We start from the raw sequence: 26,313 nt of genomic DNA on the forward strand, positions 1-26,313 counted from the left end.
CACATGCATTGTACCCCTCTATGATTGTCCTCAAGTAACTTCAGACCAGGCCAAGTTGAATAACAATAAACATTCTTTACTGAAGTTGTTAAAAAATAAATGAACAGTTCTCCAAAGATGTCATCAATACACATTTCTCTACATAATCTTCCAAATGCCCTTTAATTGTTCTCCTGGTGCCCCTAATTGCCCATGAGGTAGTCATCCCTTATAAAGGCACAAAAGTCCTTAAAGCAGAGTTCCACCCAAAAATTGAACTTCTGCTTTAAGGACATCCCACATTTGGCATGGCATTTGTTTGGGGAGGGAGTGGAAACCCTCTAAATAGAGGATTCCAGCTCCCACGTCCTCCCGGGACTCAGCGGAGCTAGAAGTCAGTTCACCTCTCCCCCCTCCCTCTCAGCAATCATCTGGGTCACGTCACAGGTCCCAGATGATTGCTGGCCAGTCAAAGTGTGCCGAGTGGCTCGTGCATGCACAGTGCGTGCAGCCACACCCGGGCGTCCACAGTGACAATGGCGGTGCCGCAGAGAGGAGGGGGAGAAGAGCGGGGCTTTGTTCCCCCGCATTGCTGGACCCTAGGACAAGTGAGTGCCCGATTATTATTAAAGTCAGCAGCTGCAGTATTTGAAGCTGCTGACTTTTAATTCTTTTTTTTTTTTGTAAGCGGAACTCCACTTTAAGTCCTTTTAGCAGTGACATAACCCCAACTGGGCTCCCACAGGAGGTGGTTAAATGCAAGAAGTAGTTCACATCCTTGGCAGCATTCCGTTCCTTAAATGGGGAGACCTGGAACCGTGCCTTCAGCTGTCTTACTTACTGCCGATCCCTTGAGAGGTGGTTCCCTCCTTTTTCATGTGTTTGCCCCAGCAGAGGGCAATACTTCTCAAAAAGCCTGGGAAAACCTGACCAGCAGTGTTAACCCTTACCCCCCAGTGAATACCACCTCAGCAGGGCAAACACATGTAGCAAGGTCCCAGGCCTCCTTTAGTCTAATGAGAACCTCCAGAGCCAGGAACAGATGACATCCTTCTGTATAAAGTGGGTTGCAAAGCATAGTGGGTGTAATGTGAGATAGATTCATGGGTGCCAGACACTTCTTGAATGCAAAGAGATTTATTTTCTCTTGAACAGTACTGTGGGAGAGAGGGTTTAGGGCCAGGACACCCTTAGGTAGTTGGAATGTCAATTGGCAGACTTTGAGACTTCTACAGGTAGATAGCCATGCAGGGAAAAGTACCCAGCAGGGCACCACATCTACATGTGCAGGGATGCTGTCTCCTATGGCAACAGTCTTAGAACAGTTTCTAACACACATTGTAACAAACCCCTTCACTTTTCTACAATCACTTCTTGTAGATTCTCAGTCCACTGAGCTCCCAGTCTCTCTTACTAGATGTGCTGATTCACTGCCACTGAATCCTGTGAGCTCCTCTAATCTTCTTATTTTAGTATCTTCCTCAAGTGTCACCCCCACTTCCGTGCTGGGTCCCAGAGGATAACACAAGTATAAGCAAGCTCTTAGCTCCATCAACACCTGTCTGTAGATTCAAACAGAATGGATTGTTTAGGTTGGCGCTCATATTACATAGCTTCTATACATCTAAATTTTATAAAGATGGTACAATCAGATTGTAATGTGTATAGCAAAGTTTACAGAAATGTTAAGTGGAATCCACAGCAGTGGTGTTGTTAGGGCCAGGCCGAATCAAGGGCCTTGTGCGTCTTGCCTGTAACTGTCATATTTTCTTAGAGTATGTCTAAACCCAAGAACCAAAAATGTATAATATTGCAATGTGGTGGCTGCATTCATTTTCTTTTTTCCCCCTCTATTTTTCCTTGGTGATCCTGTGAATAACATACTTTCAGTCCTAGGGTGACAACGCTTATTCACCATACTGTATTTTTTGAAGGAGCAGAGTTTTTACCTTTAGGACAGGAGATGTTTTATGGATACAGTACAATAAGAGAAGTTCATTAGAAGGGTTTACATACATAATATGCTTTTTGTTTTAATTGTATGCCTCACAGTGCACACCTTCTCCTAGTACCTCCCAGGCTTACATAGCCGATGGTAGAGTAGGCATAGTGATATAATAGCGGAAAAGTGGAAGTACTGACCAGTAGGTGGTTTTGCTGAGCAGGCAGGGGGCAGTGCAAAGTCTGAGAAGCCTTTGGCATCCTCAGCTGTGACAACTGAGGCCAGTAGGCAGGGATCCCAATCATGCAGCACTCAGATTAGCTGCATAGTGACGGCTTCATGGGGAGCCCATCCTACTGGCTCCCAATCTTCTGTAGTTGTCAGTGACATCTTGGTAACACTCAATGGTTGAGCATGCTCCCAGAACAACTCAGTGATGCGTATGTGTGCCACTTGGTAAAGAGGGTTAAGACACCCTTTCACCAGACCATTAATTTTTATCAAAAATCTTCCCATAATATTTTATGTGCAGTTAACCTCTTTTAATGTTATTTACCTGTCAAAGCCTCCATTGTGTAGACGTCCAAAAGCACATTGCAATAACAAAAAAAAAAAATTAAAAAACCTATAGTAAGGGAAAACACTGCAAATAACTATTTAGATGTCTCTGTCCTTTCCCTGCAAATTTTTAAACTAGGGACAGGATTTTTTTTTTAAAGTACAAATAATCTATTTCACCTTTTTTTTTCAATATTAGTATTGTTGGCCTCCTCTGGCCTTTTTAGCCACCTACTGTCTACATGTACTCTCTCCGGAGGTAGCTTTACATCCTTACTCTGGGGCAGATTCCTAATGGTGACAACAGTAGGCCAGGTCTGTGCCTTATACATTGGCATGACCACTTGTAGTCTCCACCAGTGGCCAGGTCTGTGCCTTGTGCATTAGCATGACCACTTGTAGTCTCCACCAGTGGCACAAGTGATAAGGTGACAACATAGGAACCCAACTGAGAGATGGTTGTTAACCCATAACGGTAAATGCCTGAACAAGGACCTTTGTGGTAGGATCACCAGAGATTCCTTTATAGAAAGATGCAGATCTAAGAAGATTGAAATGACATGAGATTTTAGTGATTGGGTTTACATCTATTGTAATGTGGATACTGACAGACTCAACAGCTACTTGTACCTTTATCTTATCTGTAAACTGCTGCATGCCTAGGCATTATTTTCTTGGCAAAGGATTCCTTGAAAAACACAGCAGTAATGAAAAAAATAAGTCAGTGATAATATCACATATTACAAGTTACCATCATTTCTTCTCTCTGTGATATTTTGCAGCGACTTTGAATCAAGTCTTTGGGTAAACCGCCGGACTCCTACGGTAAATGGCCACTTGTCTTCCTAAGTGCTTTTGTCAATATCTGTCACATGTTACAATGTCTACATAACATTTCTTTCTGCAGCATTCATTTTACTTGTGTAAATCTTGCAAGGCTTCTCTCTGGTACAGCACGTCACCAATACAGTGATGTACAGTCTTGTGAAAGCAGGCTGCCTTGCCTAAAGATCATCATTGAATAAGTAATGTATAATCACTTAGCCATGGTCCTTCCCTGTACAACGCATTGCCAAGGGTCTCTCTTGAAGTGGTACTTTCAGGTCTGCATGAACTCATTCCTGATTTGTCACAATATACAGTAACAATATAATATTTCAATACCGCTCCACCTTTTATCATTAGAAAGCCATTCTTGAGCTCCAGAGGCTTTGCCTGGGCTGAGAAAGGAATGGTTAGGGCAAGAGCTGATGCAGTACTAGGCACTGCATCACAAATTCATATAGAATGTGGAAAGAAAAAGCCAGACTTTTAGGCCTCATGCACACTGGGTGTTTGCCCAGCTCTTCTGAACATATTTTCTCATAGCAGGTGAAAATCAGCATTAAAAAGGGCAAAAAGACTAAAGCCATGTAGGCTTGTTTAGGCAGTGTCAGGTGTTTGGTTGTTCATTCATTTCATTGGCCAAAATATTAATTTAGTCTGACCATTGAAATTAATGAATGCTCAAGCCCAAACAGTGCGACTAGACACATTTACAAGTGTTTAGGCACGTTTGGTGGTTTCTTCTGCCGAAACGCTCCTCTCCTGAATCCACAAGTGATGTTTATTTCTGATTCTAAATGCCTGTAAGTGCCTATGTGTGTAGGGACACATAGAGGTTGATTTTCTAAAACTGGGTTGTGCAAGATCCGGTGCAGCTCTGCGTAGAAACCAATCAGCTTCCATGTTTTTTGTCAAAGATTAATTGAGCAGGCTGAAGTTAGAAGCTGGTTGGCTACCATGCACAGCTGCAGCAGATTTTGCACTTTGCACTTTTAGTAAATCAACCCCATAGGCAAATATGGAGGGAAGTTTTTACACTAATAAGGCCTAACACCTCAGCGGTGAGCACCTGGACTGCCAGGAACCCCTAGAAGGTGAGACAGTAACACCAATGCAGGGTTCAGTCACACAGAAATAGTGACTTGGCCATGAAATATCTACTGGGACCCAAATCACAGGAACATTTATGGTTGGATGTTGCCTAAGTCATACACTATCCTGATAACAGAGCCATCACTAATATTCATACAAGATATAGCCACAGGTAAATAAAGATTGACTTGCCAACTTTATATTTCTAAATGTTTCTAAATATTTCCAGCTGACCAAAAATCTAGAGATACTAAGGGGTTGATTTACTAAAACTGGAGAGTGCAAACTCTGGTGCAGTTCTGCATAGAAATCAGCTTTTATTTTTTTTTGTCAAAGCTTAAAGTGGTTGTAAACCCTTACAACACACTTTGACCTACAGGTAAGCCTAGATTAAGCGGCGAGCAGGCGCACTGAGCAAGGCACCGTCAACAGTGAATATGCCGCGTGTGGCGGCTCCCGTGCACGGGAGTGACGTCATTGCGGCTTTGCCGAATGACAGCGGCGGAGCAGCGAGACCCACGAGAAGATGGATGCGCCGGACTACAGGGGACTGCGGTGATATCGCTGGCTCCTGTGTCAGGTAAGTGACACATAATGGACTACTATGCGATGCATAGTAGTCCATTATGCTTTACCTTTGCAGGGAATAAAAGAGGAAGTAAACTCATCAGGGTTTACTTCCTCTTTAATTGAACAAGCTAAAGTTAGAAGCTGATTGGCTACCATGCACAGCTACACCAGATTTCGCACTCTCGAGTTTTAGTTAATCAACGTAAGTGAAGGCTGAAACTCATAACAAGACCACGTTCAAATGTGAAAAGGCACAGATCCAAGGGAAATGGGATAGAGACAGGTAGAACATCAAAATCCTTTGCAAAGTAGGGGTGTGGGGGTTGATTCAGTCAATTCAGTGCTGACCCCAAGGTCACATTAATATGTTACCTATTATCAGCCTCTTACAGTGCTTCTAAAGCAGAGGTCTCAAACTGGCGGCCCTCCAGCTGTTGCAAAACTACAAGTACCATCATGCCTCTGTCTGTGGGAGTCATGCTTGTAACTGTCAGCCTTGCAATGCATCATGGGACTTGTAGTTTAGCAACAGCTGGAAGGCCGCCAGTTTGAGACCCCTGTTCTAAAGCAAAGGCTGAAATGAAAGAAATGCCTATCAGTTCAGGTGCTGACAAGGATTATGCTTATAGAGATCAGAATGACAGAGAGATGAGTTAATCGTTGTGCTGCTTCTCCTTACACTGTCCAGTCACTGGCTTAGGCGGAAGTGGGTTGAATGACACTGGCCATCAAACTACATCTAGTGGCAGGGGAAATATCTAAATTGAAGGTTAAGATTGAAGGGCTATTTATTTTTATCTTGTTTTTGCTACTTCTTATGTATGTCCCCACATCTATTCTACATAGACGCCTTTCACATGAATGATCCGATAAGGTCCATCTGCTGGTTGTTCAGTGGACCTGATCAGAAGCTTTATGTAAGTCTATGGTGGATATAAACAAACGTCCGGTCTAGGTCTGGAAAAAAATGGAAAGGGTCTGCATCCTTTTAAATTTTTTCTGCTCTAATTGTAACAGATCATGTTTAGTCTGTAAACAGACTAAAGTTTATTACAAGTATTTTAGAAGAGTAAAGCTGGATACACACTATACAACTTTTGTTGTTTGATTTCCTTTAGATCTACCAAAACCATGTAGTGCAAGTGCCTGCCTGATTGCATACAAATTGAAACTGTTAAGGTTTGACCGCATATTATATGGTTTTGGTAAATCTAAAGGAAATAATGAAAAGAAAATTGCATAGTGTGTATCCAACTTTACTTTATAGAGCTGACGATTACTAGTGAAATATGCACAAATCCTTCCTCCCATCCCCATACTGCCTGTCTAGCTGTTTCTCTCTCTAGCGCTGCATGAGACCCAATTCACACAGAGATGCACTGAGCACAGTGGGAGATCGGGTAATTAAAACAGGTCAGATCGGCGTCTGCAATTTTCCCCATGACATTAATTAAATAAGTTAATTACCTCTGCTGTAATTATTCATTAGCGGTGATGGGGAATGAATGAAGTTTGTGACCTTGAAGAGGTCATTGCTATACATCACGGTGCCAAAAAACTTTGGGGCTCCTCAGAGCCACAAGATGGAATGTGTTACTTTTTACTTGACACCGAAGTAAAGGCACAATAAAATCTAGCTTGTGCATTTGTGTTTGACAGCATGAAGCTTCCTCTTGTGATCCATCCCTAGGTTGGGTTTAGTTCTCCTATCCGGAGTGCAGATGTTTGAGGAAATTGTTAGGTGAAGAAGCTCAAAAGAGACATGAAGAAAGAACGTTGGGAGCACAACAACTCAGGATTCAGGGCAATGTGGATGCAGCGGTGGGCTTTATTCTTACCTCTGTGTTTAACCCTTATATCGGCTGAGTATGTACAGTCACTTGAGGGAATTATTTACATGAAGAAACTCAAGAAGAAAATTAAAGTGGAACTTTACCCATAACAACTTGATATAAAATAATGTTCTTTAGCAAGGAACATACATTTCCCATTAATAATTATGCTACCAAAATTAGTGTGTGCTGTAAATTGCTTCCAGCATTGCTCCTGTTTCTACTTGCTGGAGGCCGCAATTTTTCTGACGCCCAGAGTCCCTGAGCAGCAGTAAATCTTTAGGCTGTCAACAGATTGGCTTCCAGTGGCTATGATTTTAGGCACAGTGCTGAAAAATAGAGTGTAACTGAGCATGTGCAGAGCAGGGTGAGATAGTGGGGCTGATTTACTAAAATTGGAGTGCGCAAAATCTGGTGCAGCTGTGCATGGTAGCCATTCAGCTTCTAACTTCAGCTCGTTAAATTACACTTTGACAAAAAAAACCTGGATGCTGATTGGTTTATATGCAGAGCTGCACCAGATTTTGATTCCCCCCGGAGCAAATTGGAGCATGTTGTATTGCGGTTTTTATGCCTTCCTTTGGATCAACTGTAGGTATAGGGTTGTGTATATGAAGGCTTTCTATTTGTGTGTTTTTTTTTTTTTTCTCTTTTTCTATTGGTTAAACTACACTGAGCAAAATTATTAACGCAACACTTTTTTGTTAGCCACAATAAAAGGCAACTCTAAAATGTGCACTTTTATCACACAGCACAATGCCACAGATGTTGCAAGTTTTGAGGGAGCGGGCAATTAGCATGCTGACTGCAGGAATGTCCACCAGAGCTGTTGCCCTTGAATTGAATGTTCATTTCTCTACCATAAGCCGTCTCCAAAGTTGTTTCAGAGAATTTGGCAGTAAATCCAACCGGCCTCACAACCGAAGACCACAACTCGTCATCCTCATCAGTTTGTCGTTGTAACCAACTTGAGTGGGCAAACGCTCACATTCAATGCCATCTGGCACTTTGGAGAGGTATTCTCTTCACAGATGAATCCAGTTTTTCACTGTACAGGGCAGATGCCAGACAGAGTGTATGGCATTGTGTGGGTGAGCGGTTTGCTGATGTCAGCATTGTGGATCGAGTGGCCCATGGTGGTAGGGTTATGGTATGGGCAGGCGTATCCTATGGACAACGAAAACAGGTGCATTTTATTGATGCCATTTTGAATGAACAGAGATACTGTAACGAGATCCTGAGGCCCATTGTTGCGCCATCCATGACCATCACCTCATGTTGCACTATGATATTGCACAGCCCCATGTTGCAAGGATCTGTACACAATTCCTGGAAGCTGAAAACATCCCAGTTCTTGCATGGCCAGCATACTCACCGGACATGTTACCCATTGAGCATGTTTGCGATGCTCTGGATCAGTGTATACGACAGCCTGTTCCAGTTCCTGCCAATATCGGGCAACTTTGCACAGCGATTGAAGACGAATGGACCAACATTCCACAGGCCACAATTAACAACCTGATCAACTCTATGCCAAGGAGATGTGCTGCATTGCGTGAGGCAAATGGTGGTCACACCAGATACTGACTGGTTTATGGACCCCCCCCCATCCCCCCTAATTACACATATTAGAGTGGCCTTTTATTGTGGCCAGCCTAGGGCACACCTGTGCAATAATCATGCTGTCTAATCAGCATCTTGATATGCCACACCTGTGAGGTGGATGGATTATCTCGGCAAAGGAGAAGTGCTCACTAATACAGATTTAGACAGATTTGTGAACAATATTTGAGAGAAATAGGCCTTTTGTGTACATAGAAAAAGTCGTAGATCTTTGAGTTCATCTCATGATAAATAGGGGCAAACACAAAAGTGTTGTGCTTATTTTGCTCAGTGTAGATGTTTTTTTTTTCAGCCAGACTAACTATGTAATTTTGCCGCAACATCTCTGGATTGGGGCAAGGTGGTTATAATGATGGGTTTTTCACTTACCTCTGTGGTTAGCCTTTCTAAGTAATTATGTGCAGCTACTAGAGGGAATTGGTCAAAGTGTGGAAGCTCAAGGAAGGTATTATGGAAAAATTGTTATTGCAACATCTTTGACTTGTACTTGTGTAAGCACTGATTGCTTCTGCATCTACACTTACCAGAAAATATGCATATGGTATATTTACCTGAACATGAAAATGGCAAGTTCAAGGAAATCTGCCCTGAGTGCATGTATGTGTAAACACCAATGCAGAACTAATCAGTGTTTACTCAAGTATGACATTGTACAGATATTTACTTGTCAAGAATTTTACACTTGAGGACACAGGAGCTGTTAAACATCTATATGTATGAGGCCTTAGAGAGATTTAATCTCACTTCCTGTCCTGGTGACAATAGTTTCAGCAAACAGGAAGTGAGGGAAAATCTGCAAAAGGAACACCGACAAAAACAAAATGTGACGGGTTCTAGCCTTTCCCCTTCCCCTTCCACTACTCTACTAAAGAAATTGATGTTTATTTCTGTCTGTGTTGAAGATTTTTGCTCACTTTCTGTCTTGCAAAATAAGAACAGGTAGTGAGGGTAAATCTCTCCAATGGAGCCCCAGATAGTAGTAAAATCGAAACTCTCCCCAAAACAAAGAAGAGATGTTTTGGCTGGACATGAACAAATTTGCTTTTGGTGTTGAGATCACTATTTCATGCTGGCCGCTTCCTTAGTATACTTTATTATCTTTAGTTATCTAGCTATTAGGTAGGTGGAGCGCATTAGTATTTTTCATTATAACTTTAATATGTAGCAACTACTCAAAAATTATTTTTTAACTGATCTTCTGGCAGAAAATGATATCAGATTGGTTGGCATGGGTTACTGCAATTTACACCCTGCCCAGCTATTTAAAATACATCTAAAAATATATTTTTTATTTATTTATTCAAGTATTTATTTTATATTTAGATGGGGGTGGTAACATACCTGTAAGCCATAATTGCAATAACTGAAGCCTGCCAAAAAAATTGGCATTGCTTTTCATGGCTCTATCTCATCTTACTATGATGGAGCAGCTGTTAGGACAAGCATTCCTAGCACTATAGGAAGGTGCACCATTATTTTCCAGAGGGCTGCACATGCTCAGTGCATTTTCACCCTGGCAGCTTGGATGAGCTCAGCGGCTTCAACAGGCAAGAGACAGCAAACTGTGCATGTGCAGCCCATGGGAAAAGGACAGCACACCCTTCTATAGTTCTAGGGGGTGCTCATGTCATAGTCAGGATACAGCCATGCAAGGCAGTGGCAATTTTTCTAGCAGGCTTCAATTATTGAGACTATGGCCCACAAGTAGGCTACCAGAGCATAGCTCCCAACTGTCCCTGATTTCGAGGGACTGTCCCTGATTTGGAGCAATGTCCCTCTGTCCCTCATTCCTCCTCATTTTGGTCTGATCTATATAGATGTATATAAAATGCACTTTTTATCTTTCAAAAAGTGTTTTCCAGTGCTAAACCTTTCATCTGATTTCTAAATTGCTGCATTTGTACATTGCAAAAGCCAATATAAAGGAATAGTAGTGGTAAAAAAAAGCAATTGTGGGTTTAACCAATCTTGTTTTTTTTGTACAATTCTCCTTTATGGGGGTGTGGCAGGGGGCGTGTCCTATGCCTGCATACTTTTGCTGATAGGTGTCCCTCATTCTCATCTCAGAAAGTTGGGAGGTATGCCAGAGGTGTGGTTGTAAGATCTGATCAGCATAGGGGGCTGCTTTGGTGTAATGTGACTGCTTAGTCTGAACCAACCCTTTAACATTTTTTTTTTTTTCAGGCTGTTTTAAAAAAATATAAAGATGACAGCTATGAGAATGTTTTTGCCCGTTATGCAGACCAGGTGGGAATATTTTTAGAGACGCATACTGTATACTGCCAATACATTTCATTTGTGATTTCATTTTTTTGTTGTTGTTTGTCATGTTTTCATATTATTTTATTCCTTACTTCCTTACTGAGCGCCTGGCTTTTGTTTAGCAATGCAAAAAAAATAAAAAATCTGGAGGAAGGTTTGCCTCATTACTGCTATCACTTCGTTGCTTGTGAAAGTTTGAAAATTACAATTAAAGTGCATGTCTAGGCAAAGTTAAAAAAAACATATTCAGTACATCTCTGCAATACAATGCACATTTCCCCAATGTTTTACAATATCCCTTTATAAATGCTGAGAGTACTTTTCTGTACACAATGATTTGCCAGAAATCCAGGTGACCGGCGAGCGCCTAACTTGTGTGAGCTTACAACACCGTCATCTCTGTTGTACAGGCATAAGCTCTCGCTTGCTGAACTACAGAACACATCCACTAAAATTGTGGATATATTAAGAGGGGGTCGTTGTTCTGAAGTCCACCAGGGGGTAACTAGGAAGGGCTACTAATCCGTTTGGGATTTCAGTGCTGCAGAATCAGATGCAGCATTTCCAGCTCACTACAGCCAGTTACAGATGCTCGCTGGATTTCTGCCAGATCAACATGTTATTTTCTGCACCTACAGCATTTCTATGGGAAAAATGTAGATGTAGTACAGAGATGTACTAAATATGTTTTTTTTTTTATTTCCCAGATATACACTTTAACATCAGGTTGCTTCTTAAATAGACCCTTATGCTGCATACACATGTCCGGACTTTCCGGCAGACTAGGTCCGACGGAATCAGTCCGTGGGACAATACGATGGTGTGTGGGCTAATCCGATTGTTTTTCATTTTAAAAATCCGAGGGACCTAGAAATAGAACATGGACTCAATTCCTATCGGGAAAACCGTTTGCCTGTATGCTGGTCCGACGGACCAAATACGCCGCAAGGGAAGCTATTGACTACTGGCTATTGAACTTCCTTTTTTAGTCCCGTCTTACGTCATCACGTTCAAAACTAATGGACTCAGCCACACACAAACGGACTAAGTCCGTTCGAAAGTCCGTTCATTTTGAAGGTGATGATTTAAGACGGGACTAAAAAAGGAAGTTCAATAGCCAGTAGTCAATAGCTTCCCTTGCGTCGTATTTGGTCCGTCGGACTTAGTCCGTTCGTGTGTTGCTGAGTCCGTTCATTTGGAAGTTCATCGGAACTCTGCTGAAAAGACCGTCGGACCTAGTCTGCCGGAAAGTCCGATCATGTGTATGTGGCATTAGAAGCAGTGATGTGTCCAAGTACTGGCAACCAGGGCCTTGCGGGTGCACTCCCAAGTCCAGCATTCCGCGTCCATAGATGCCAAATGCAGGACTCAGCCCCGTCCCCCAGTGGCCGCGTCATTGGATTTGATTGACAACAGCGGAAGCCAATGGCTATACTGCTATCAATCTATCCAATCAACAGCAGAGAACGCCCTAGCAGAGGGACAGAGCATCCCTGTGGGACAAGATCGAGTGTTCAGGTAAGTAAAGTGGGGGGGCTGGGGGGGGGGGGGGCGGTCACTGACAGGTGTATTTTTACCTTAATGCATAGGATGCATTAAGGTGAAAAAACACGAACCTGTACAACCCCTTTAAGCTTTGGCAATAAAATCTGGAAGCTGATTGGTTTCTATGCAGAAGTGAGCCTGATTTTGCACTTTCCAGCATTGGTAAATAAACCCCGGTGTCTGTAAAATGTTGCTATATTCACTTGCTGGAGTAGAGAGCGTTCTCTTATAGGCCCATGGAGGATCCAGCTAGTACACGTTAGCCCTAAATACCCTCTGCCCAATGGAATTTTTCAATGTTTACAGACTATGTAACCTATAGAAGCCTGGTTTATAAAGTAGGAGGTAGCTCATGTCTTGAGATGTTTAAACTGCTAGTAACTGCCTGATCAAAAGAGGAGAATGACAAATATTACTTCTAATCATGCTATTATTTCTGTTGAAATATATCATTTTATCTTATTTCTTTCAGAGCTCAGAATTGTATGCAGAACAGCTACAGAAGCTACTAAATGATGTAGTAATTCCAGGTAAGCCTAAAAAATTAATTTGTGAATAGTAGGACATGTTAGATAAAGCTGACTAAGGTAGAAAATAGCAATATATGTAATTCTTCTTATACCTTTAGCTTTATAAGGCAGTAAATCTGACACTTTAGTATTATGCCCAATACACACAGTCAGATTTTCCGATGGAAAATATGCGATCGCATCTTGTTGTCAGAAAATCCGACCATGTGTGGTCTCCATCGGATTTTTCCGTCGGATTTTCCGACACACAAAATTTGAGAGCAGGATCTAAAATTTTCCGACAACAAAATCCGATTGCATACATTCCGATCGTGTGTAGACAATTCCGACGGACAAAGTGCCACGCATTCTCAGAATAAACTAAGAGACAAAAGCTATTGGCTACTGACCCATTTATAGTCCCGACGTACGTGTTTGACGTCACCTCGTTCAGAACAATCGGATTTTCCGACAACTTTGTGCGACCGTGTGTATGCAACACAAGTTTCGGCCAAAATCCGTCGGAAAAAATCAGACGGATTTTGTGGTCGGAATGTCCAACCGTGTGTACAGGGCATTAGTGTTATCCAATATTCTTTAATGTTTTAATTAGAAGTTTGTAGGACATGTTAGTGTAATCCTCAGAATATTTTGCAAATGTCTGATTTAATGATGTCAAAATTACTTTCACTGCCTGATTTGCAGACCCAACCTTCAATGCCGACCGTTCAGCTTTTAGCTTGGATTCCTGCCGAGGGATTTTAATGCTGATGGATGTATCCTTTTGAATCGCCGTCATCTGAGCAGTTCACATAATAAAGCAAGCACATTGGAGGGGGGATTCAATAAAGCTGCACCACTTTACTGGTAATAATTGCTCTTGTGATAGTGTAGCGTCTAATTATAAAAAACGTCTGCTGCCACATTTAGGTAGTTCTGATTTGCTCCAATTCTACATTGTGGCACAACACCTGCACCAAAATCAAAATATAGTACCGCCAGTTTGTATCTTACAAAAGTGGAGCACATTAAGACCAACATTCTTCAACATCACAGTGATGTGATCTTTGAAAAAATATGATTTTTTTTTTTTTAGCATACTGTCACTAGTTAGTGTCTTTAATCACAGCCACACCAGTTATATGATGACACTGTACTGCACTGGTAACAGTATGTACAACCTTTTTAAAAACTGTGAAATTTGTTTTTTAATTTCTTAATTTTCCCAAAAATTGTGACAAAAAAACTTCAAAAAACTTGCCATGCCTCTTACTGAATACCTTGGATTGTCTACTTTCCAAAAAGGGGTCATTTGGGGGATATTTGTTTTGTCCTGTCATTTTTGGGTCTCAAGAAATGAGTGCATCGGGATTGATCGATTTTTAGATATATAGTATATACCATAGTTTGTGGACTCTATAACTTTTCTACAGACTAAATAATATATACTGATTTGGGTTATTTTCACCAAAGAAATGTAGCAGTATACATTTTGGCCTAAATTTATGAAGAAAGATTCTTTCTTTCCAAAATGATATAACAAAAAAAAAAAACACATCACAATAGAAAGCTCTATTTGTGTGAAAAAAATAATAAATTGTAATATGAATACAGTGTTGTATGGCCATGCAGTTGTCTTTCAAAGTGTGACAGTGCTGAAAGCATGGGCAGGAAGGGGGTAAAAGTGTCCGGTATTGAAGTGGTTAATAATCAAGGGCCCTAAGACGTATTTTGTACATTCTTCCCTTCTAAGCACATGGTGGGTGTGGATGCTTGAACTGCTACTAGTTTGACAGTGGGGGTTCCAGTCTGTGTATTTGGGTTGGGTTTCAGCCTCTTTGGACATTGATTACTATAACAGCATTAGTGCTTGTTAAAATGCATATTAAATAAGTTACATTTTAGTGAGCTGTAGCATTCTAGTGTCAGGCTTTTTTCAAGAACTTAACTAGGCTGTGCATCATCAGTAAGGTGCCTCAGATTTTATTTACCCCTTCTTCGAAAATCTGTCTACTGGGCCTGGTGGAGGGCCTTTCCGCCACAATGGCTGGCAGGACTCCTATTGGCCTACTTTTGTTCTATGCCAGGAAGACGCTCACACTCCACTTGAGGAAGCCCTCAGCTCCCACCATTGCCTCTTGGAAGCAGCTAGTCAATTCCAACTTACCACTCTATAAAGATACTTGCGCACATAGGGGGTGAGTCTGTAAATTTGACAAAATCTAAGCAAAGTGGCTGGAAGATGCCCCTACAGTATAGTCTTGTATCTCTTTGTATTTTGGGCTGGGGTCCGGGGGTAGATTTTGCTAAGTGCTTTTCTCTCTTGCTCTAGCCTGACATATTGGAGGGGGACCTGTGTTGGGTTTATATAAGCTTGTATCAATGCCATTCTAGTGCTAGCCACACAGACAACCATTTTGTTGTGTTTTTTCTCTTTTGGTGTTTCCTTTCTTTTTCTGTCAGAAGAGATTCTAGCAGCCACTCATCTTTCAAGTTTAATGATGGCAACGCATCATCCAACCCATCAGACCTGCCCCCTGATGGTACATCACCATGCCAGCCTGGCTCATGATACTATAGAACAGAAAGGGCACTAATACATTTCTACTAGTGATGCTGCCAGCGACACACTCCCTTTACAAGGATCATAAGGCTCAATGTTCTATAGCTATAAAGGAGCGTTAGTCCCCCCCTTAGGAAAGGAAGCATCCAATAGCAATAAAATAGCTCCTCCTTTCCTATTCTCTAACAAGAGGTAGGAGGTATTCGGTGGTCCACAGAAAGAACTGGAAACAATGGGGCTGTTGCTCCAGAGCTTAGTAAATGAGCGGAAGCTCTGCTGACTTCCATCATCCAATCATATGCAAGCAAAGCAAAAATGCATTTTTTTTTTTTTTTTTCCTTGCACGTGATTGGGTATTCTTTGCAAAGTAATGCTTTACCTAATTTACTAAGCCCTAGAGCAAGCGCACTCTACATTCTGCTTGCCTATAGTAAATCAACCCCAATGTAATTGATAACAGTCTGCAGAAGTGGAAAGCACAGGAAGTTTTCAGCTCACTCAATTTCTGTCAGGATCAGCAGGTCTTTTTTACACTTATTAAACAGATTATTAAACAGATGTAACAAAACGTTAATTGTTACGAGTTTGCATACACTTTAAGGTAAATTAAGTGTACTAATTTGATACGCTTGCTGAATAGCATTAATTGCCTGGAACTTTTATTTTAATAGTCATTTTAAATAGCATTAAATAATAATTTATACTGCCACTAAATATACATTTTTAACAAAACTTTACATTGCACAGGATTGGTTAAACTCTATTTTAGATGATTGTTCAGTGTGATGAAAAAACATTTTACTTAACAAATTGTGCAGCTTAATGTTAATGGGAAACTCAGCCTTCAGGAATTTTCCCGTTTCTGGAAAAGACTGAACATGTGTAAGGTAAGAGATGATATATAGTGCAAAAAATGCTTCATCTCTATTTCATAACATGACTCTTTCTAGGGCTGAACTAGGCCATCCTCTGCAGGGACACCAATTTGTGAAATTTACAGATGTTGTGAGTTGATGCAATTCAAGTCCACTTTACTTTGCCAATTGCCCACCTTCCATTCCCAAGCCATAGACCTGCTCTTAGTGAAATAGTGAACAGTAACATTGTCCCCAATGTGCTTCTTCTTTTTTTTTATTCTGTTGTGTCCTTCCAACGCCTCCTTTCCTCATCACACATCAGTTTTCTGAGTTTGAAAATCTGTAATAATAATAATAATATAAATCAATAATAATTATTTTTTAAACACATTTTCAGGACATGTTCCGGTCCACTGATGTGAACCAGACTGGATATATTGATAAATATGGACTTGTTCGAGCTGTTCAAGACTTAGGTACAATTCTTATTCCTTAACATTTGTCACCGATGCTTTTGGATAGGGATGAGGTTCAGGTTCCCCACTGCCGTGGGTTTGAAGCAAGATTTCAGAAATTTCACAATTTTGGCTGAAAACTTTGCAGGTTCACTGCCAGAAATAAGGAAAAGCCTACTGTATAGACTTTGCCCCTGGTCAGCTGAGTCTCAAGTGTTAATAGTATAAAGTATGGATAACCAAGGCCTCTTTTATTAAAGAGTGGGTGAATGTGCATTGGAGCTGTTAAGGAGAGCTGACAACTCATTGTAGAGAGATTCTGTCTTTTTTATATATTTTTTTTCTTTCTTTTTTTTCATCTTTATTTAAATTTGTTTCCATTTTTTTTAATCTTTACTTTTCTTTATTTTAACATTGGCATTGGTACATGTCCCCCATGCAGGGCCGGAAAAAGGGTGGGCAGGAGGGACGGCTGCTCTGGGCACTGTGGTATCATGTGAGGTTGGCTCCTGTGAGGAGATTGGGAGTTAGGGGATTTGGGTTGGGAGGTGAAATTTGGTGGATGGCAAGGGGTTAAAACTGTTCTAGGAGGGGATATTTGGGGTGTGTGCTATGAGTGGAGATTTGGGCGGGGGTTGTGTTGGGAGTAGGGATGGAGAAGAGGATTTGTGCTAGGAGGGGGATTTAGGGAATTTGTGCTTGAAGAAGTGATATGCTAGAGGGGAGAGGGGAATTGTGCTAGCAATGGGACTTTTGTTGGGGGGGGGGGTTGGAATTTGTGCTATTAGGGGTGATTGGGGGGTATTTGTGCTCGAAGGGGAAATTAGCAGAGGAGTCTTTGTGCTAGGAGGAGGGATTTTAGGTGTGGAGAATTTGTGTTAGGTGGGGTGATTTTTTTTGGGGGGGGGGCATTTGTGCTGGGGAGGATTTGGGGGGTGGGGGAGCACATAATTGTGCCAGGAGGGGAGATTTCAGCAAGGGGGTGGATTTGTACTGGGAGGGAATTTATGCTTAGGGGGTAAGCATACAAATTAGTGCTAATTTTTTTTTGGGGGGGGGGGGGTTGCTGAAACATGATGCTCATACATCTGGGGTGGGGGAGCGCAGTTTGGCATGTTCGCCCTGGTCTCTCTTGTCCCTGTGGCAGTTCCTGGCTCTCCATTGGCAGTGCCCAGCTCCCCATACCTTTTGTTTGCCAACAGCTTACTTATCTGGCTACCCAACAGACCCCTGAATTGTGTCTCAGTTCAGACAAAACAGTAACACTATTGTTAAGCACTTCTCCACCTGTGACAAGGGCAGTGGCCTCCAAATGGCAGCAAGGGGTTACATAAATGACGATAGTGTTGAATATAAAGCCTTTACATTTCCATCCAGTCAGTAAATCATCATATTCTCGGATCTCTTATCTGGAAAATAAGGATTGATCATCACCTCCAAGAAGCTGACAAACCATATTACTTACACTTATACAAAGAAAAACGATTATCCGCTTTGATAGATTGTCCCTCTACATTGTACCAGGCTTTAAATGCATCAGAATTAGACTCAGGAATAGGATGGGTGTTCAGCATAGGACTCATGTGAGGTCATCGGGCCATTAAAAGCTAACTCCATTGAAAAATCTGTTTTTATTTTGGATGAATGCTGGTAGGCTGAACCCCTGGAGTACTTCATCCTTCTGTTGACTGCAGTAATGAGATCTCCCCAGTATTTTGCAAAAGGTAAAATGAATGCTCTTGTTACTACCTAGAACAGGTGGGTGGACAAAAACAGAGATGCTCCTTTAGGTCCCTGCACTCTGTGCCCTGTTAGCTTTTTTTTTCTACCTAAGTTTACCTAGTTCAGGAGTAATCCTAATCTTCCAGTGCCCATGAAATGCCATTTATGAATGGAAGCCAGGCAGATAATTTATAAATCAGGTTTCATTCATAGATGATATAGTACAGCTTTTATGAACAGAGGAGCTGGGTGGAAAGTGTTAGCATAGTTGGGCACTCTTGATAAGACCTTGTGACAGCAATTCAGCTCTATTAACCCATGCCACACCAGAAGATTATGGTGACGAAGATGAAGGGGGCATCAGTGAAGCAAGATATCTACTGATCTAGAAGACAGAAGCAAAAGGACACATCGTACTAAAGATAATTCATGTCCCTGGTGCTTTTGTATTTCTTTCATAGGTAAACTTAGGCTTTGACTTTGGCCTGTGGGGGTAGAAAATGCCCCAACGTGGGAGTAGACAATGTCTCAGTCTTGGTGGTTAGTGGAAGTAAAGATTACATATGTTCATACATGTACATATGGTCAGTAAAAGGGGAAAAAGTGCCCCATCATTGGTATTAGTTGGAGAAATAGTGCCCCAGCATTGGTGTCAGTAAAATGAACAACACCTCGTTATCGGTGTCATTGAAAGAAATGGTGCCCAATCATTGGTGTTATTGGAAAGAAAAATACCCCCACACTTATGTCCGTGAGAGGAATTGTGCCCCATCGTTGATATCAGTGAGAGGAATAGTGCCCTATCGTTGGTATTGGTGGAAGAAATAGTGCCCCATGATTGGTATCAGTGGGAGGAATAATGCCCCATCTTTGGTATCAGTGGAAAGAATAGTGTCCCCTGATTGGTATCATTGGGAGAATTAGTGCCTCGTCATTGGTATCAGTGGGAGGAATAGTGCTCCATCATTGGTATCAGTGGGAGGAATAGTGTCCCATCGTTGGTATCAGTGAGGGGAATCGTGCCCATCACTGGTATCAATGGGAGGAATAGTACCCCATAGTTGGTATCAGTGGGAGGAACAGTGCCCCATCGTTGGTATCAGTGGGAGGAATCGTTCCCCATTGTTGGTATCAGTGGGAGGAATAATGCCCCATCATTGGTATTAGTGGGATCAATAGTGCCCCATCGTTGGTATCAGTGGGAGAAATAGTGCCCTCTCGTTGGTATCTGTGGGAGGAATAGTGCCCCACCATTGATATCAGTGGGAGAAATAATTCCTCATCTTTGGTATCAGTGGGAGGAATAGTGCCCCATTGTTGTTGTCTGTAGGAGGAATAGTGGCTCATTATTGGTGTCCACAAGAAGAATGACTGTTCTTCTTTTAACTTGCGTAATGTGTGTGGCGGATATTTTATAATGTATAAATAAAGATGTTGAATTTTGTATCTTTTTAAAAAAAAACTTTTATTTAGATTTTTTTTTGTGTGTACTTTTTTGGTTGTTGACAAAATCCCATTAGTGGTTTTTGGTTCAAATACATGATTTTTTATTGTTGGATGTCAGTGACAAGAATAGTACCCCATATCTGTGAAAGCAACTGTGCCCCAAGGGCCACACATAGGCAGGCAAAGTGCCACATCACAAAGGGTACAGTATGGAGACCACTGCTTTAAAACAACAGTCACTTAAAATAATATCCCAGTGTGTCCAACCCGAATTTTATTTGGACAATATATTATATCTGGAGTAGCCTTGGACTTTAATACTACTATAATTGAATTTTGCCTGATTAATATTGTTATATAATTGACACTTTGTTCCACATTTCATGCTTCTCTTGTTTAATACCCCATCCCCCTCCCCTCCTAATCATTGGCCTTGTGCCAACCCCCAAACTCACCCCTTTCTTTCCTTTTTTTTTGTTCTGCATAACGTTAATTAAAAAAATGTAAATAAAAAAAGCCAAGCTGGTTAATGAAAAAAAAAAATCTATAGGTGTGTCTTATGTATAACATACAACTGATTTTTATTTGTCATAAAAGAATTTGCAATATCTGTACATGGCTCTGTAACATTCATATTATACCTTTCTTACATACTAAAAAATAATATATAAAAATTGTGTGTGTGTATATATTATATATATATATATATATATATATATATATATATATATATATATATATATATGTATATGTATATATATATATATAAAATAGAGAGAGAGAGATCTATATCTAGATATATATATATATAAAAATGCATAAAACCATTAGAGCTCATTCACCACATGTGTTGGATTGCATTGGTCAATACAGATCCATAGGGGTTGATTTACTAAAGGCAAACACACTGGGGGTTATTTACTGAAGGCAAATCCACTTTGCAATGCAAGTGCACTTGGCAGTAAAGTCACTGTAGATCCAAGGGGGGACATGCAAGGAAAATAAAAAACAGCATTTTAGCTTCCACATGATTGGATGATAAAATCAGCAGAGCTTACACTCATTTCAGATCTACCCCATAGATTTAGAGCGACCGCACTTCCAAGTGCACTTTCGGTGCGTACTCTAAAAGAGCAGCTGATTCAGAGCTTAGTACATGAGCAAAAGCTCTGTTGACTTCCATCATCCAATCATGTGCAAGCAAAAATGCTGGTTTCTTTTTGTTTTTTTTCCCCTCGCACGTGATTAGGTATTCTTTGCAAAGTGAAGCTGTACTTAATTTACTAAGCTCTGGGACAGCTGCTCTTGCAGAGTGCAAAGGTGTTGATTTACTAAAGGCAAATGGACAAGTTGCTCCAGGGCTTAGTAAATGAGCAGAATCTCTGCTGACTTCCATCATCCAATCATGTGCAAGTACATTTTTTTATTTTTTTATTTCCTTGCAAATGATTGGGTATTCTTTGGAAAGTGAAGCTTTACCTCATTTACTAAGCTCTGGAGCAACTACCCTTGTAGAGTACATTTGCCTTTTAGTAAATCAACCTCAGAGTATGGACAGGGCATTGGAGTTTATTTACTAAAGGCAAATCCAATTTGCACTGCAAGTGCACTTTGAAGTGCAGTCGTTGTAGATCTGAGGGGGACATGCAAGGAAAATAAAAAAACTGCATTTTTGCTTGTACGTGATTGGATGATAAAATCAGCAGAGCTTCCCCTCATGCACATTAGCCAAATTAAAACCTGCACGGCAGTGCATGTAAAGAACGCATAGTAGTACATGCAAAAATGCACTGCAACGCACATTGGCAGCACATGTCAGCGCAGACACATACATTGTAGTGTGAACGAGCCCTTAGGGTTCATTCACATTAAGTAACACATTAAGTAACAGGTTCTTTTTAAATAGAAACCTTACTTTCTTCTGCTTGCCTTCTTGCACAGGTCTCCCAGTCAGTGATGCCGTCATGAATATAATGCTTTTAAGATACGGAAACTATTCCAAAAAGTTGACCTTTGCGGACTTTGTGTGCTGCATGATCCGTCTGGAAACTGTGTCAAGTAAGTTATACCATTAAGATGATGATAAAAGCACTGCAGAGTGTCAGTGACAGACCTGCCTAGAGAATCAGACAGGGACAGTGCAGGGCTTTGTCCTAGAATTGTCATTAAAGCTGAACTCTATATAAGAGACAAAAATGATTGCAGCTCTGTAATCAGAAACACAATTTCATGTATTTTTCTTAAAGTGGAAGTCCAGTGCATCTAAGCTTAAAGGATAGGTTCACCATTGTGCACCTTTTTTTTTAGAAATTCCAGCTCCCCTATACACCAATATAGCATTAATGTACTTTTTTTGCAAAAATATCAAAGCTTTCCATAAAATTTACAGACACTTGATTTATCCTCATCCATGTTTCCAACCGTTTCCATTAGCAATGCCTTACTTCCTGATCAGACTTTAGGTCATGACACAGAAAAGAGTTGACCAGCTGACCTCATTAGCACACACCCTGCCTAGAGGCGATTCAGTTCGCATTGTGCGCTATACAAGTATTTCATTCATTCATTCATTCACCCTGCTTTATCCACCTGTTGCGCCCTGCTCCTGATGAGCAGACACTATTGTTTGTTTTTTTCAATTTAATTGTCTGAGGCTGTAGTTTGGCTCAGAATAATTTCTCTAAAAGTTCTGGTTTCTGTACCAGTCCAGTTGGGTTGCACTGATTCCCATCTGACCGTAGGTGTCGCTGTCACCGTTGGTGGCTGTGGAACAGCAGCAGACTGGATGCAATGATTATCGCCTCTTGCTCGGAAATCGTTGAGTGGGTGTGGTTTCCCTGCTGTGCATTCTTGCAGAGGGTATTTAAGGTACCGGTGCCATTTTTCTGGGTTCGTTTTCCGGGGTCCGTGATCCCAACCCCAGGGCCCTCCTGGCCTGGGGTCTGTGTCGCATGGTCTTGCGCCTCTGGGCTGGCTGGCCCGAGGCTTCACAGCTGAGAGTGTGGGCCCAAGAATGTCTTGGGGCCTACTGATCCAGCGGTGGCCCTGTGCTGTCTCGCCTGCGGGGAGAAGCCAAGGAAAGCTGGAGGATCCAGGGGAGAACTTTCCAGTGGAGGACTGAGCGCAAGGCTGGTGTCTTTGGAGGAGCCTGGAAACTCAGTTTGAGGATGCAACCCAGATCAATATCCTTACAGTATCACCGGGTCAGCTGAAAGAATCTGGTATGTATGGTAGTTCTTTCTAATAACTCTCAAGAATCTTTAAGTTTGATTAACAAGTCTGTGGCAGAGACTTTGTTGCGCATCTCATCGGCTGCTAGGTCAAGTGAGAGTGGCCTATCCGGTGATTGCTGGATCCAGTCTGTGGAGCTGTTTGTCCTCTGGATCTGACTGATACCTCTAACCCGCAATTACTAGGTGCCTGAACTCCCCCTTATCCTCTAACCCTCTATTGAATGACTGTGTCTTGTGTCTTTCTTTGGTGTTACCCCTAAAGCGAAGGATCATTTTCACTCATCACACATAGGGCAGCCCATCCACCTGATTGAGCTCCCCTACAATTTCCCCAAAGCAGCTTTGGGACTTTTTTTTTAGAGCGGTGCAGCAAATTTCTGAAATGCAAGGACACACACAGATGTGAATGGAGCCTCATAGTTCTTGTGTTAACGCAGCAATTTCACTTGCAGGCTCCATTCACATCTAGCATAGTGGGAGCGCACGTTTTGTGGCGCGTTTTTCCTGAGACACGCATAGGGCAGCCCATTGATTTCAATTGCTGCCATAACTCTGGTATCCCCGTGTTCGGCCGTCAGTCCGGTGCAAGATAAAAGTGGTCTCTGCAGCGAATTCACAGCGAGATCACTTTTATCGGCGGAGGGAAAGGGGCCCCCCCTACCGCCGCGATCCAGTGCCCTGGGCTGACACGGAGACGAATGAGGGGAAGATGGCCCCCACCCGTCTCCATGACACTGCAGGGCGGAAGAGACGCCAGAACGTCACTTCCGCCCATAGCTCTTAAAGGACAATTTTATTTTTTTAAATGACACATTTTTTTATTTTTTTTATAGCATTTTAGTGTAAATATGAGATCTGAGGTCTTTTTGGCCCCAGATCTCATATTTAAGAGGTCCTGTCATGCTTTTTTTCTATCACAAGGGATGTTTACATTCCTTGTAATAGGAATAAAAATGTCACATTAAAAAAAAAAAAAAAACAGTATAAAAAATAAAAGGTAAAATAAATAAGATTTTTTTTTTTTTAAACGCGCCCTGTCCCGACGAGCTCCCGTGCAGAAGCAAACGCATATGTGAGTAGTGCCCGCATATGAAAGCAGTATTAAAACCACACATATGAGGTATTGTCGCGATCGGTAGAGAGAGAGCAATAATTCTACCCTGTTTCCCCTAAAATAAGACCTAGTGTGATTGTCGGTGATAGCTGCAATAAAAGCCCTACCCCCAAATAAGCCCTAGTTAAAGTCCTTGTAGGTCTTCTTTTCAGGGTAGGGCTTATTTTTGAGGAAACAGAGTAGGGCTTATTTGGGTGGTAGGGCTTATATTGCAGCCAACACCGACAATCACACTAGGTCTTATTTTAGGGGAAACAGGGTAGCCCTAGACCTCCTCTGTAACACAAAACATGCAACCGGTAGAATTTTTAAAATGTCGCCTATGAAGGTTTTTAAGGGTAAAAGTTTGTCGCCATTCCACGAGCGGGTGCAATTTTGAAGTGTGACATGTTGGGTATCAATTTACTCGGAATAATATTATCTTTCACAGTATAAAAAAAAGTATAAAAAAAATGGGCTAACTTTACTGTTGTCTTAATTTTTAATTCAAAAAAGTGTATTTAAAAAAAAAAAAAAAAGTGTGCTTGTAAGACCGCTGCGCAAATACGGTGTGACAGAAAGTATTGCAACGATCACCATTTTATTCTCTAGGATGTTAAAAAAATATATAATGTTTTGGGGGTTCTAAGTAATTTTCTAGCAAAGAAAAATATTTTTAACTTGTAAACATCACATCTAAAAAAGAGGCCCGGTCTTAAAGTGTTTTTTTTCATATTTATTTTGTTTTTTAATTTTTACACTGTCCCTTTGAAAAACAAAAATTTCTGATCACCTTTATTGCTGTCAGAAGGAATGTAAACATCCCTTGTGACAGTAATAGACAGTGACATGTACTCTTTATGGAGGGATCGGGGGTCTATAAGGTCCTCCTTTGCACACTTAAGCATTCAAAACGCCAAGTTTAGCTGCTTTGATTGCTGTATTTTTTTTAAATTTGGTGCCTTTAAGTCTTCTGTAAACCGGAAGTGATGTCATGACATTGCTTCTGGGTTACTAGATCAGAGGTCCGATCAAAGCTGATTCCGGCTTCATTCAGGTCTCCGGCTTGCCAGCAAACGTTCCGGCTGGTCGATCGGGCCTCCTGATAGGATTTGATAGCCCAGGCGGGGAGGGGTGGACATCCCCTCTCGATGCTTGGGATAACAGCCAAGCGGCTTTTAACCCGCTCGGTTGATATACCAAGAAAGTTGACCGCCAGCTCTAAATAACAGTACCAGGGTGATGCGTGCAGCTGCATGCATATTTGGGTATGGTCAGAGTGAAGGGGTTAAAATGTCCACAGGCTGGGTGTGCGTGAATTCATTATGTACACTGACAGACCGGACATTTAGCGGCGGCGGGCCGTGTGGCCTGCGGGCCATAGATTGCCGAACCTCTGCTGAAAGGGAAAACTGTATGGGCAAACTGTAAGGCTCCATGTACACTGAAGCTCAAAAAAAGCTATCTCTGGACGCCAGATTGCTGGCAGAAAACGCTGGTTGAAAAACCTGCTTTTAACAGCGTTTTATACTAGCGTTTATGAGCGTTTATGAGCGTTTTACAGCGTTAGCGTTAATGGGCGTTTTTTATAAAAATACACAGAGGACACTCCAAAAATCCCACAATGCATTGAAAAATAGAATGCCGAACACTAATGAACGAGCGTTTATGAGCGTTTACAAGCGTTTATGAGCGTTTATCAGCGTTTGTCGTTTTTTGGCGCTGAAAAACGGCACTTTGAACGCGAATTTCTGGCGTTCAGAAAAAAGCCCATAAACTCCACTGCTCATTAAAGCTGAAAAACGTCCATGTGTGCATGGACACATAGGCTAACATAGAGTGGAGTTTATGGGCTTTTACAAAAAACGCCCAAACTCCAATAAACTGCAGTTTATCAGCTTCAGTGTGCATGGAGCCTAAGGGCATTGCAGTATGGCCACATGATCTGCCCAGCAGCTTGCTTCAAGGGAGAGAAGAAAACAGTGACAAGGGCAGCAATGCCTGGGCAGCGATGTCACCCATGGACTTACTGTGGGGTAGAGCTGCAAAATTAATCGTCAAGAATCGTTATCGTGATCTTGACTAAAGTGTTTCACAATTCTTTCTATGCAAAGAATTCTCTCTGTTCTTCTGAAGCCACAGCCATCAAAAGAAAGGAAGAAAAAAACTGGGCAGTCTGCCAAGAATCAAAACATTCTTTATCAGTT

At 41.6% G+C, this 26,313-nt stretch overlaps 1 protein-coding gene across 5 annotated transcripts in view; it reads left to right on the top strand.

The window, feature by feature from the left end:
• Positions 1–26,313, top strand: part of LOC143987271 (calpain-13-like) — a 175,187-nt gene that overhangs the window by 128,878 nt on the left and 19,996 nt on the right. For all 5 annotated transcript variants that reach the window (XM_077485884.1, XM_077485886.1, XM_077485882.1 and 2 more), the window contains 7 exons: positions 3,262–3,304; positions 10,606–10,668; positions 12,701–12,758; positions 13,443–13,513; positions 16,119–16,187; positions 16,555–16,633; positions 21,722–21,838. In XM_077485884.1, coding sequence (XP_077342010.1) covers positions 3,262–3,304; positions 10,606–10,668; positions 12,701–12,758; positions 13,443–13,513; positions 16,119–16,187; positions 16,555–16,633; positions 21,722–21,838 — 500 coding nt within the window. The remainder of the gene's footprint in view (positions 1–3,261; positions 3,305–10,605; positions 10,669–12,700; positions 12,759–13,442; positions 13,514–16,118; positions 16,188–16,554; positions 16,634–21,721; positions 21,839–26,313) is intronic.

Source organism: Lithobates pipiens, unplaced genomic scaffold, assembly GCF_037356315.1.
Source record: "Lithobates pipiens isolate NorthernLeopardFrog02 unplaced genomic scaffold, aLitPip1_a1.2 Scaffold_18, whole genome shotgun sequence".
NCBI lineage: Eukaryota > Metazoa > Chordata > Amphibia > Anura > Ranidae > Lithobates > Lithobates pipiens.